Source organism: Homarus americanus, unplaced genomic scaffold (genome assembly GCF_018991925.1).
Source record: "Homarus americanus isolate GMGI-L3 unplaced genomic scaffold, GMGI_Hamer_2.0 scaffold5589, whole genome shotgun sequence".
Taxonomy (NCBI): domain Eukaryota; kingdom Metazoa; phylum Arthropoda; class Malacostraca; order Decapoda; family Nephropidae; genus Homarus; species Homarus americanus.
In genome coordinates this window covers 1,098,832-1,113,623 of record NW_024736650.1, presented here as the reverse complement: position 1 = coordinate 1,113,623, position 14,792 = coordinate 1,098,832, and the positions used below count along the sequence as shown (strand labels likewise).

Here is a 14,792-nt window from a genome sequence, read left to right as displayed (position 1 = left end):
AGCAGTAGCAGCCATATGTAGGATAATTAATTCCCAGTACAATCACTTTAGATAATAATAAAACAAAATTATACTGTATAACTTAAGATTTAATTTAAGTAGTTCTAAAATGTAATAAAAACAAATAATTTAAATATTTTAAATATCCACAAGACGACACTATCAGTGACATGACAGTGTGGTGTCACTTACAGGAATGGCCTAACTTGGCAAGTGGTTCAACTACTGCTGCCAGGTGAGGGTTGGTCAGAACTTGTTCTTGAAAACTTTCAACCATGAATCACATCATTAACAGCATCCGGAAAAGAAGAAACTTGCACAGGATAAGAATTACATACACGAAGCACAGAAAATAAATGATGATGGGTCCAAGACTTATCATTAATGTAAAATAAAGTTCTGCAAAGCATGAGTCCAAACACTGATGCATGAGGAAGAATCTGGCATTATTATATGTGCTGGTGAACATAATCATAGTTCCTCTGATGCAAAACTCCAAGTTTGTACAACATTAGCTAACTTGAAACCTGCAGTAATCAATTTCCAGGAATCTTCTCATCACTTATTGCAACTGCCAATTCAAACTTTGATTAGAGTTATATGGCAGAGCCAACATCCACTTCATATTTCAAGCAAAATACAAGGAATTGACACCAAGCAAAAGAGAGAGCCCCCCCCATTTCCTCAAACAGGTCTGTCTATGAAATTTCAGAACAGATTCCTATATACCTGTATTGGCAAATTTCTTACAGTTTGTTAGTGGTGAGAATGACATACTGTACAGTACTGTATATACAGTGGTCCCTCGGTTAACGAACGGTTTGATTAACGAATTACCTCCCAAAAGGATCTTCAATTCGGTTAACGAAATCCTTACGAAAAACACGTTTTGTTGTGAGCATCAGCTGATGGGCTAGTCTACCAATTCAGTACTCTGTTCTATGTTTACATTCGTTTCCAGTGGAGTAAATATCAAGAAAGTTGTGCTCTTTAATATTTTTGCCTTTTTTATATTACAATTATTAGTCATTTTAAAATTTAGTTAACATATTGATAATATTTAGCACAGTGCAGTGTTGATTTAAATAAAATATTCTTGAATTACACCTAGTGAACTTAAAATTTTATTGGTGAAATTACTCCATCAAGCTTGGGTCCCCTGAAAGGTGATTTCTCCTCCATCCCCACTTCCTTGTCTTCTCCATTCTCCTTCACCCCCACTTATAATTCCCATCATCATCATCATCAACCAGGAGCCTTCTACATACACACCTCAAAGTAAGTGTACTTTAATGCATTTTTTTTTTACTTTGTATGTACTTTTCTGTGAGCTGGAACCAATTTCCCAATATCCCATTGAAACAATGGATTCCGTTAAAACAAAATTTTTGGTTAACGAAAGACCTTCTGGAACGAATTGTGTTCGTTAACCGAGGGACCACTGTATTACTTGTGTTTGCCACAGACAAGGGTGTGTATAACTTAAGAGTATGTCAAACATTAGGATGATGATAGTACTTTCAAATGCTGCCCAAATATATTTCATGATCTTTACACTCATTCTCAGGGTATGGTCATTCAGAGTTCCAAGATTATTTGCTTTTCCAAACAAGACACAAGAAAGGTACACTGGACTTTTCATTTTCCACAATGTTTCATTATGGACTTTAAAAAAAGTCATAACACCAGCTCTTTTATCACCCATTCCAACTGCTTCTGTTTCATCTTGCCTGTTACACCTCTCAGAATATTCATTGAAAAGTAGTTGAAATTGGTATGAAAGTAAAATCTAATTGAACCAACATTTACTACTGACACTCGCTATGTCCATAACAAACGAGAACAAGTTACCAACAAGTAAGTTCTTCTTGATAAGACATAATCCAGACACAATCGACTTTTTAAGAGGTATGGCTTATAACTTGCATCACTTCTAATAAATTTTTATTGTATTTTGAAAACAATTGTCACTTTTAATGTGGTTATTTCTTTCACCGAGTCATTTTTAATATTTTTCTTCTTTAATAAATATACACTTGAATGGTCTTTATTTACTATTCACCTTAAACTGTTTAAGGAAGTGATTTTACCAGGAGTGAAATGCATGGGGAATGAGCGAGAATACCGGAGCGAAAATGCTGGGAGTTAAATTAACGGAAGTTAATTCTTTAAGAAATGTTCTAATGGCTTGGTAGTTACTGTAGTAAGCTCATAGCAGGCCTTCAGGCCTGTGGCACAATACCTGTACTAGTTCAATGTATATTACAGCATATAAAAGTATTCCATTCAATTAATAACTACAGTATTTCAATTATCAAACTTATATCAGTGTCCATAAGGTTTGATATCATTTTAACTGCATGTCATTTATGTAAAGCATGAATCTTTTATGTGAAAATGCATTAAATGTGTAGAGACTATGAAATAAAAAGAAGTGCTAGATTCACTGAAAAGCATACTGCATATATGAAGAACTTTTAAATCCCTTGTAATCTAAGTTTGCACACAAGTGAATCTCTTAGTGTGGCTGACAACTAAATGTCTGTTTCACCCAGCCTTCACTGTAATAATTCATCCCAATAGAAGTCACTAAAACCCAGAACCCTTGGAAATATTTCAGCCCCACCACTGATCATAATTAAAAATCTGCTAGGATTATGCCATATTAACTAACACTTGAAGTAAACATGGCATAATAATGATTAACTAAAAAAGCACTCACCTTCACTCTGCACACTGAAAATGTTAATTGATTGTGTATGATATAATCATACACCAAAACCAGAGAATACTGTAATTAGATAAAGTACAAAAGAGAACAAGAATAACAATTATCCTCAAATGATCCATTGGAAAGTAATGGCAGTAGTATGACCTAACTAGATTTTGAAGAAATGTTGTTGACTTGATGACCGGTGGAAGCATAAACTTCCATTCAAGGCCAAATGGGGTTAAAATTGTGAGAGTGAGCTATGGGTTTCAACCCCTGGTCTTAAGATTTACTAGACCTTGAAGCAGCTGTAACATCAAATGCATTGAATCTTCCACCTTGGTATGGCAAAGTGAGAAATGTCACTTGCAGGAAAAAACAGTATCCTACCTTGTCCGTCTTGATAGCATATTTTGCTGTTACCTTGTCAGGGTCTTCTGGCAACTGGTAGGCTATGTCAGTGGTTGTTTAGCATTATGGAACACAAAGGTCAGCTGGTGATGACACATAGGTCATAAAAAATATAATGTTACCACCTGTTTGTTTCAATAAAATAAAGGTTTCTGATTGGAATACATAATCGTGTTTGATGAATAATAGGTTGCTGGTACATACTGATAATTACTGGAATTCTTGCATTTTTACATTTGATTAAAATATCAATTACTGATACATGACTAAAATCTTGTGTGTTTTACATAACCATACTTTCCCTTCCATAGTTTACCAAGGAATTTTAATTAGAAAATAAAGCCTGAGAGTTAATATTTTATTTATTTATTTAATTTTTTTACTTGGAACTATAAAATTCTACAACATAAAATGTTGTTATCTAACAGCCGCTTTTCCTAAAGAATTGAAAGAGCCATTAAGTAAATATAATGGACTTCATATTTTCTTCTACATACCATTAATCAAACATTGTTGTAGATTTTTTTTATACATCTTTATCATAGTCCTTTTCACCTATTAATTTTTCTTCCATGAGTAGAACATTTCCATAGGTTTATTTACTCTCCAATATTTCTCATTAATTTGCTCCAATGTTAGAGAACCACCAACACCAATATACTGATCTGGAGTTGGTGCAATGTAGATACAAAAGTTGTTGAGTGATGAAGGAAGTTCTGTCTCCAGTTCTCCTGTACGGTTTGCCAAAGTCAGTCTCATCGCAAGGTACTTGGATAAGTGATCAACTGTAAGAAGACAAATAAATTGTTTTATGAACAATGACATCTACCACACTTAAAAAATGAGAGAACAATCTGAGATCCCATTACAGTATACAACCCAGCATGACACCTTGTCAAAAAGTTTACCCAAAAGTTCCCAGGTACCTTTCACTTGTGTGACTGGGACGACCTGGATTTGGGTCCCTAACCCCGTCGTAAGTTGAGGAGAGACTGTAGTTAGGATATTTATATGTTTAGCTAGGGCACTGGTGTAGGGTTAGTGGTTAGGATTTGTCTTTATAATTAGTCATTATTGTTATTAAATATTAAAAACTCCTCCTTTGTATAATGTCCACCCTTTTCCCCTGGAATCTTTCTTAAATTACCTTACTTTTGTTACAAGTTGGCCTCTATGGGTGGACCGACATTAAATTTAACTAGCTAACTTGTAACAGTAAACACTTGCTTAAACACACTACACACACACTTGCATAGAGAGTGGGGTTTCATTTTGAGTGGGTATACAGTATATTGTACTGGTACACGTCCACGCATAGGAAATCTGTCCTATAACACGTGTTAAAATTGCTATATTGTACTGAACTCTCCAGACTTTTACTGGAAGCCCAAGAAGTTAATTATGCAATACTCCATGGTCTGCACCAAATAGTGGAGGCAGGGCTGCATCAAGACAATCTAGGGCTCCGGGCACTTTATCGAGAGGGGCCCCCCTTACCCCATCCCCCTGCCTTTTTCAGGAAAAATAACAAAATTATAAATTTCAGATAAAGGTAGTTTATTTAATGATTTTTTTTAATTCAACTTAAAAAATAATAAACTATAAGGCCATTTCAAGTGTTTTCTCTTTAAGTTTTAAGTTGCATACAATCATTACCAGCAGTCATACTTAGATTACTCAGAAGCAAAAATTTACCTTTTAATAAAATAAAATTTGACAAAATTGTAGTAATCAGAATGTCTGATTTTAATTCATTTATTGGAAGAAACAACTGCATCTAGATGAAGTACTTTATAGATGTATTTAACTAAAAGTTAGCCTTTTGAGCTTTCATAGCAGCAAACAGGGAAACCACATCTTCAAAGTCAATCACACGTGTTAAATTGCTTTCAATGGACATGATGGCAAGGCAGTTCAGCTTATCTTGGCTCATTGTAGCACGCCTTTCACTTTTCACCAGTTTCATTTTTGAGAAGCTGCATTCTGCTTCACACATACTGTGACATGCAATGACAGAAATATTCTCAAAGCTATGCTGGCATTTGAAAAAATTGCTTCCAAATTCTGATGTTTTATGAACTTGAGCATCGACAGTGGTGAATCCATTTTCTCTTTCAATCTGACCATAAAAATTTTCAAATTCATCAGAATCAAAATCATCTCTGTATTTTGATGTGAGATGGATTACTCTAGTTGGTAAATGCTCTTTGTTTTGATCTGAGAAACATTTTAGAATTGCAAAATCATCTGCTAGTCATCTATAATCTTTTTTACATTGTGCAAGACAAGTCCGCAGTTTATCTATGATTAGAGTGAATGTTTGCACTCTGAACATCTGACCAGGGGATTCTATGAATTCTTCATCTGGTGATTAGCTTTCATCAAATATCTCTTTTTTTTTTCTCTGATGTTTTTCTTCATATTCATAATGTTGGTTTATGCCTGGCATGGTGTTCTTTGCATCATCTTCAATCTCGTAAAATTTTTCACTCAGTTTCTCAGTGAACTCCTCTAAGACTCAAGCAATGATGTGGCTGTCGGCAAATCCAAACTTTCCTTTTGCAGAGTTAGGCTCACTTTATTGAACCGAATAAGTATTCTATTCCACATTTTTGACATGAAACCTGTTTGAAGCTTTTCTAGACCAGCAATTAATCCATTTGCCTCTGACCTCATAGATTCAGGTTCATCATCATTAGCCACAAAGTTTTTCAGGTTTTCATATAGACTTTTTTTTTTTTTTTTGTAGTTCAGGCACAATGCTTTTGTAGCCTCAGCATGGCAAGACCATCTCATAGTTGACAAGCGTTTTAAAGTTAAAATCTTGTTGTTTTCATTTGGAGTGAAACCCTTTGTCAAGATAGCCCAACGACGTGTTTATCCTGCGCAGAAAGCATAAAGTATCTTCAGCAAACCAAAAATTTTTTGGCTTCAAAACAACAACTAACACCATGTACTCCTACCAGGTTCAGTGAATGGGCAGCACAAGGTAAATAATCAATGAGATTATTTACATCTTTGATTTTTCTTTGGAGATCTTCATATTTCCCAGACATATTGGCAGCATTATCGTACGATTGTCCAAGACAATTTTGAATATCTACCGTATGTCCAATTCATTCAATGTGTCCAGGACCTTATCACACATATTTTCTCCTGTGTGACTACTGATGGGAAGGTAAAGCAAAAAATGATCAACTGGTTCACCAGACGAAGAAACATACCAAATGGTGAATGCAAGTTGGTCAGTTCTTGGAGTATCGGGTGTAGAATCGAAACATAAGGAGTAGTATTTTGCACCCTGAATCTCTGCAAACAGTTGACAAAACCTTTCTAGCCATTACCAAATCATCACAAATGGTGGAGCTCAAGTAACTTGGATTTCCTTTGCTTTTATTTCCAAACCGTGAAATGTGACCAGCCAGAAATGGATCAAACTTGCTTATTAGTTCAAGAATACCTAGGAAATTACCATTATGGGGTGATCCTATGACTTGATCAGATCCTCTGAATGCTAATCCACGCTCACTCAAAAACTTTATAACTTCTACCAAATGCAAAAGTAATGAATGCCAATATTTCCTCTCATTTTCAATTTGATGACGGAGTTCATTGCCAATACAATTACCGATTTTTGATCGCTGTACATGGGCTAGAGTTGTTTTCTGTGATCCACTGAACATTCGTGTTCCCCAAGGGCTCTGGTGGTGTGTACCCAGTCATTAAAACCATGCACAAATGGTGAACTTGTAGATGTACTAGAGAAGAGCTAACATGTGAAAAAGCATAGTTTACCTTGTGATTTAGAGAAGAGTAACCATTCTCTCTTTACTGATTCGCCATTAATCAAAGTTCTGAAGAATGCAGAATAAGAGAGGAAATGGCATTTCTGATGCTAACCTGAACCATACGTTCTTAAGGTTCCTTTAAACTCAGAGTTGTGATGCTGACAAGTATTTGGCCCAGCCTTTCACCAGTAAATTTGAAGTACCTGTGATATTGGTCTTCTCCATTTTCCAGGACTAGTTTCATTGAACTGAATATCATGCCACTTAATTTCATCACTTTTCTTTGATTGGTCAGTTGTATGTGTAGTAGACAAAGTACTACAGCAAAGTTGGTCAGCTGTAGGTGTAGCATGAGCAGAAGAGGCACTACAGTGTACAAGTCTTTTTTTCTCACTTTGGTTTATATTTTAAAAAAACAAGTAACTTTTCTTATTTTTTTAAGTTCAGCCGAATTCTGTTGTTGTTTTTGTTTTCTGGCTATGTGCTTAGCAGCTCCACTTAAACCTTTGCCACTCATTATTTTAATAACTGAAACTGAAAGTCTGAAATGCAGAATAGAATATGATAAATATCATAAATTCACATATTTCATGCATAAGTAGACTGGTAGATATTTGCAGTTCCCCAAATTCACGTTATACCATAACTCTACAGCATAGAGTCATATTCATCCAATGCACAGTAAACTTAATAAAGACATAAAATCCAATGATAAATATGAATCAATGAGTGTCACGCCGAGCAGCTCTCACACAACAAACCCAAGCAGGTACGCGGCGATCGGACGTGACACAACGAGACTGAACGAGTGACTGTTGACGCAGCGTATTTCTGCTCCGAGGTAAGGAGGGGGTGTGGTGTGTGTGCACTAGCATTCACATTTAAACGAAAAGATAGTGCAAACTGAGAAATACCAGCATGTATATTTATCAGTACTATTACTAATATAAATAATATACAGTCAACCCTCACTTTACGCGGTCCCACATTCCGCGTTTCCACGTTTACGCGGTACCCTGCCGAAACCGAGATGCTCACATTCCGCGGTGCGTGTACCCCTTTACGCGGAGAGTGTCCGGCTCGACGCTATTTTTAGATTCGCCCCACCCGCCTGCTCCCGCCTCCGCCTGGGCAAGCCTCGCGGTAAGGTTGCGCAGTGCATGTCTCTGTTGCGTTATCAGTGACGTCATATGACGTATCGGACTGTGATTGGCCATGCATCCCTACCTCCCTCCGCTGCTAGCTGTAATTGGTTTAAAGTAATATGACGTGTCCACCCGGGGGAGGGAGGGAGGGAGGAAAGACGACGCTTGACCTAGCCGCGGCAGTTTCATCCCTCCAGGCCACACCGTGTGATCGTGCATCCGTTGTTCTGTAAAATGGCTTCCGCCGGACCACCGCCCCCAGAGAGAAACCTTTCCTTGCCTTGACCCAGCCGCCCTAAGCCAAAGAAGACACGACGTTCCTTAAGCTACGAGGTGAAGTACAAGATCATCCAAGAGTTGGAGAAAGGAACAAGACAGGTTGATTTGGCGCGCCAGCATGGTGTGAACGAATCTACGATCCGGACGATAAAGAAGGATGCAGCCAAGATGGAGCACATGAACATCACAAAGTCTACAGGTGCTTCTATGATCAAGTATTTTCACAACCAGGTGCTTCTCAAGACAGAAAAATTACTTGTGAGGTACTTGGTGCGTCAGGCGCGACGGAACATGGCGGTCGACACGCGCTCTGTTAAGGACTACGCACGTGAACTGTACATGGCAGTGGCACGAAAGATGGGAATTACAGAGCCGAAACCCTTTAATGCTTCCTCTGGGTGGTTACAGAGGTTTAAGAAGAGGAACAAGATCACCAATATCAACATTGGTGGTGAAGAAGCTAGTGCTGACTGTGTTGCGGCTAGGGAATTTCCTCCGTTTTTACGTGAGATTATGGAGGAAGGACAGTACACCGACGACCAGGTGTTTAACATGGACGAATCTGGTCTTTTTTGGAAAAAGCTACCTTCCAAGACCTTCGTTGTGAAGAATGCCAGCAAGATTCGGGGCCGGAAGTTGCAGAAGGAGCGCATCACCGTCCTGTTTACCACCAATGCCTCCGGTACCTGTAAGCTCAAGTTATCGGTGATCCACACAGCACGCAAGCCGCACGCCTACAAGAGCATGGACATGACCAAGCTAAATGTCCACTGGCTGACCGCACGTAAGGCGTGGATGTTCTCTACACTGGCCCTCTCCTGGTTTGATGACTGTTTCGTTCCCGATGTGAAGAAATTCTGTGAGCAACAGAATGTGCCATTCAAGATTTTGTTGCTGCTGGACAACGCACCAGGACACTCGCCCCTACTGTTAGATCGTCACCCCAACGTAAAAGTGGTCTTCCTTCCTCCCAACACTACGTCTATATTACAGCCCATAGACCAAGAGTTAATCTGTAATGTAAAAGCTGCATTCTCTACGAAAAAATAAGCTCCTGAATGACTACACCAACACCAGGGAAGTGTTGCGTAACCTGAGCGACACCACCACCGATAGCTAGAGCGAAGACGACGAGGATCAACAGTTGGCAGAGCAACAAGTACTTTTAAAACAATTCTGGAGAATATTCAACATCAAGAAAGCTGTGGACTTCTTGGTGGAGGCATGGGATCAGCTGTCTGTAGCAACTGTTCGTCACGCATGGAGACATGTGTTGCAAGGCATTCCGGCCGTTAGGCAGAGTCAATCTGTGACTGGTGAGGTTCAGACTGTTGCAGTAGCAGTGGACCTTGCCAGAGAAGCTGCGCAGAGTGTTACAGCTGCAGGCTTCTCCGAGACCACCAACGACGACATCCTGGAGGTGATAAGGGATCCTGATGTGACTACCGACGAGATGGTAGATGATGATGACGTCAGTGAAGAGGCAGGTGGTGCGTCATCCCAAGAAGAACACCGCTTATCCCATAGTAATGTTAGGGGTGCCATCGAGTGTATCGAGAAAGTCAAGCTCCTCCTTTCCGACGACCCTGACGCAAACAGGTATGAAATCTTCACTACCCAGCTGTTGCAGACTATGGAGCCCTACTTCAAGGTTTATCATGACAACATAAACACCAGCCGTCAGCAAAGCATAACAGAGTTCTTCGCCCGCAACCCACCACAGCCAGCCCAAGCCAGTGATAGTGACAGTGGTAGAGACAGTGATGATGACTTTCAGGGATTTGTCAAGGAGGCCCTGACAAGTGTGGATGACAGTGATGGTGACTCACCTGAGGGCCAGTAGCCTGCCCTCTGCCTCGGAACCAGCCTCCATCCTCGTATGCCGACCCATCTCTTCTACTAACGTAAGTGTTGAACTTAACTTTTAGTTTTCCCAACCTAACCTTTATTTTTCCTAACTTAACCTTTATTTTTCCTAACCTAACCTCTTCTATATTAATTGTGTGTGCATACCATCATAAAGTTAAGATAAAATTTTTCCTACAACATAGTTGTGTGTCGTCAAAAAGTGGAGTTTGGGGGTCGGCCCGGTCTCTATTTCAATTAATCCCATATGTTATGCTGTTCACTTTACGCGTTTCTCACTTTACGCGGTACCCTGTGGGTTGTATTAACCGCGTGAAGTGAGGGTTGACTGTATGTCCTTATACAATACAGTACTGCAAACATTTACTATTTTTGCTGCAATGCAATGGGCTGCAATTTTTACATTATTGTTACTATTACTATTATTATTATAACAAATATTTGCAAGTTCAAGGGCACCCCCTGGTCCCAGGGCCCCCGGCCCGGGCTCCTCGGGCACCATTGTTAATGCTGCCCTGAGTGGAGGTGTGGCAAGCTCTGGGAGATGATAGGGGTTCGAGGCAGAGATCACCTTCTGATTCGGCTTGTTATTTAGTTTTGATGTCAAATTACAAATTATATACAGGTTGGGTATCCTTTGTCCAAAATGCTTGGAACCAAAAGGGTCTCGGATTTGGGATATTTTTGGAATACATACAGTACAGTATATCCTGTATAATACAGCAGCTCACCCAGTGGGGATGGGGTCCTAGTCTAAGCATGAAATTAATTTATATAATTCATTTACAGCTTATGGATGCATATAACCAGCAAATAGTTTCCGGGTAACAGAAAATGTTCTCGGAAGTTCCAGAAATTGCGCATTACATCATCTCTCAAACCCGGAAAAATGTCTTCCATCTCTGGAATTTTCCAGGTACCGGAATTTTTCTCTCGTAACTTCCGGAAAATGTGCCTGATTTTAATCTCTCAAACCTGGAAAAAAAAACCCACACCTAGAGTTTTCCAGATACTAGGAAAAATTTTCTTGGAATTTTCCAGAAAATGAGATCCTAGGAAAATCGTTCCAAAATCTAGAATTTTCCAGAAAATTCCGGCTTTGGGAACAATTTTCCGAAAAAATTTTTATTCCAGCTGTCGGAGAGTACCGGTTAAGAGGGATTCTGGCTAACGGAGGTATTACTGTATAAGGAATTAAGCTATGATATAGTGTAATTTTAAACATTGTTCTGCAAGTACGGTATGCACATAGCACGTTTCCATCTTACATACAAATCCGACTTAAGAACGTCCTCAGGAACAGAACACGTTCATAACCCGGGGATCCCTGTATAATATTACAGTGATGTTTTGCACATGCAAATAATTGTGACTAATTGCCTAAATATGTGAAAAAATATGCCAACCAATTGTGCGGTTCCAAAAAGTCATTTATTATTATAGGAACATATTATGTAATAGATTAAGATGAATAAATTATAGGAATAGAATATGAATTATATTAAGATACTGTACAAAACTACATTTGGGTGCATAGCTGTGTAGTGGCAGAGGTGGAGTGAAGTGGCAGAGGAGAGAACAGCTCACCTTTCGTGCTCGTCAGCCCGCAATCCCTTTATAACAACAGTACAGTATGCATTTTCACCATAATTCGAATATTATTTAGGTTTATTTGGCGCTGGGTTAATAAGACATAAAAAAAAAAAAAAAAAATTTCCCCCCAAATCCCACACTCAATCCCAGATGAGCCGCTGCGCCACAGTACAGTATTTTCTCAATTTAACGAACTAATTCGAGCCACCTCTGTTCGTGAAATGGAAATTTCCAATAAATAGAGTTTTCCGTTGTCTCATATTACTGACCTTCTGATGCAATGTCAGGTCACCCTTTCTTGGGTGGGGGATTAATGGGTCTCATGACCTGAAGATGTCTTGAATAAAGGTAAAAGCTAAAGTATTTTAAGGGAGATTGTGATAGGTATAAGTACAAATAAGCAAAGTTGCATCCCTTCAACATTATGTTACATAACATTTTAGAATATGGAGTGAGACAGCAGAAAGGTGTGGGTAATTAGAGAAATGGAGTAGAAAGGAGTGGTAACATACATCAGTGTTGCCAAGTGCTCCTAAACAGCTGATGTTTATCTCGCTACCATGCAGTCACACAACAAGACCACTGGATGCTTGTTGTCTTAATTCCCATGTGTGTGTGTGTGTGTGTGTGTGTGTGTGTGTGTGTGTGTGTGTGTCAGGAACACACACCCTCCAACACCACCAACATATACACACACTCTCCAGCACCATGTTAGATGCCTGTATTTATTACTATATATTCTTGTATGATCAGCCTCTTATGGTGTATATTTTATCATTGATAATATAAAATATTATTAAATACTACAATAGGAAAAATAAGTATTGTACTGTACGACTACCTGTATTAACCAGTTTTGAAAAAGGGGAACGAGCTGTGGACATAGCCGCAGTGCTTGGTCTAACCCCCACAACGGTGCGTACTATCCGGACCAACGCTGACAAGATTAAGGTTAGTGCTGGAAGTGTTTCTTCTCTGAGTGCTACTAAGATGACTCGTACTAGAAGCACTGTGATAGAGAAAGTGGAAAAGATGCTGGCAATGTGGATGGAGGACCAGAATCAACGCAATGCCCCTGTGAGCCTTATGGTTATCCAGCACAAGGCCAGATCCTTGTCTGACGACTTAAAGGCAGAAGAGGGTGAAGGATCGAAGGAAGAGACCTGGTTTCAATGATTTAAGTGTCGTTATAACTTCCACAGCATAAAGATGACTGGTGAAGCTGCCAGTTCAGATACGGCTGCCGAGACATTCCTGCCAGAATTCAAACGGATTATCCAGCAAGGAGGCCACTCATCGAAGCAAGTCTTCAATGTGGATGAGACTGGTCTCTTTTGGAAGAGGATGCCCGAGAGGACCTATATCTCCAAGGAGGAGAAAAGAGTGCCAGGTTTTAAAGCGGCAAAAGACCGCTTGACGCTGCTGCTTGGCGCGAACGCTGCCGGTGACCTCAAGCTGAAGCCTATGCTGATTTCCCGCACTGCCAACCCAAAAGCCCTGAAAGGTTACTCGAAGGATCACCTTACTGTCATCTACAAGGCAAATAAGAAGGCATGGATAACCGGCACCATATTTAGCCAGTGGTTGAACGTGTACGCCATCCTGGCACTGAAGGAATACTGTGCCAAGGAGAACCATAACTTCAAAATTTTTGATCCTTGACAATGCTCTAGCTCATCCTCCCAATCTCGAAGACTTGCATGATAGTGTAAAAGTTGTATTCCTGCCTCCCAACACGACAACACTGATGCAGCTTATGGACCAAGGCGTCATCGCCGCATTCAAGGCGTATTATTTATGGCATACCATAGCCCAGCTGCTCAAGGCTACCGACGGAGAAAATAAACCAACGATTCGAGAATATTGGCACGGCTTCAACATTCTTCATGCTATTGACAACATTGGCAAGGCATAGGAAGAGATTTCATTAAGTTGCCTGAATGGTGTGTGGCGTAAACTGTGGCCAGAGTGTATCAACAGTTTTACTGGATTCATGGACTTAGTCCCAGCTGTGAATAGGGATATCCTCAGCTTGGCTAGACAGGCAGGCTTTGATGAGTTGGAATCAGAGGATATTGAGGACGTCCCGGCATCCCATATAGAAGAACTCACCAGCGAAGATCTGCAACAACTAACAGAACACAGATGACGACGACGAAGAAGAACCTCAACGAACGGCTAACTTCAAAGAGGTTGGCAGAATCGTTGAACATGTTCCAGCAAGCAATGCAAATGCTTCTAGATGACGACCCAAACAGAGAACGTAGCTCAAAGGTTCAACGCAGCATTGAGGACAGTCTTGGTTGTTACACCGAGCTCTATAAGGAGAAGATGAGTAGCACCAAGCAGCCAACACTGGATTAATTTTTTCGTTGAGGGACTGCAGGAGCTTCTTCATAACAGCTGGCAGCCGAGTAAGAGTAAACAACAACGGAGGAGGAGCAACCAGCGGTGGAGGAACCCCAGTCAGAACAGGAGGAGGAGGAGGCAGCCGCAGAGTCTTAGTGACTCACCACCCTCCTCCTCCTTCGCTCCACTACCCACCTCACACTCGCTCTACCACCTCCGCCCATCGGTGAGTACCGATACAAACGTAGTACAGTACTGTAGTTCTATATACTATTTTCTATAGAAGTGGCAACGATTTTCTGTATATGTAACTTTTTTCATGGGGCAAAGGGAGGATCAGGAACGGAACCCCCGTATTTTATCTATTTCTTATGGGGAAAATTGATCCGCTTAACGTTATTTTGCATAATGTCGCATTTTCAGGAACGTAACCCCGACGTTAAGAGAGAACGCCCTGTATTAAGGGTACAGGTATTAATAAGCTCAAATTATTACAGTAACATATCTTTACTAATTAATAAATAACAAATAAACAATATACTGTTGTGTCAAGTTAGAGTTATGACAGAGGGAGGGGTGGGACTGGGAGATGAACCTTTTGGGGGGTGAGTGGGCAGTTCCTCCCCCCAAGGGTCTCTATCCCTCCTCCAA

At 40.0% G+C, this 14,792-nt stretch overlaps 1 protein-coding gene across 1 annotated transcript in view; it reads right to left on the bottom strand.

Moving 5' to 3' along the window:
* Positions 1-3,465: 3,465 nt before the first annotated feature.
* The window catches only part of LOC121872263 (E3 ubiquitin-protein ligase RING1-like), a 72,820-nt gene continuing 61,493 nt past the window's right edge, over positions 3,466-14,792 (bottom strand). Inside the window, exon 4 of the mRNA XM_042374929.1 lies at positions 3,466-3,906. Coding sequence (XP_042230863.1) covers positions 3,680-3,906 — 227 coding nt within the window. The 3' untranslated portion in view covers positions 3,466-3,679. The remainder of the gene's footprint in view (positions 3,907-14,792) is intronic.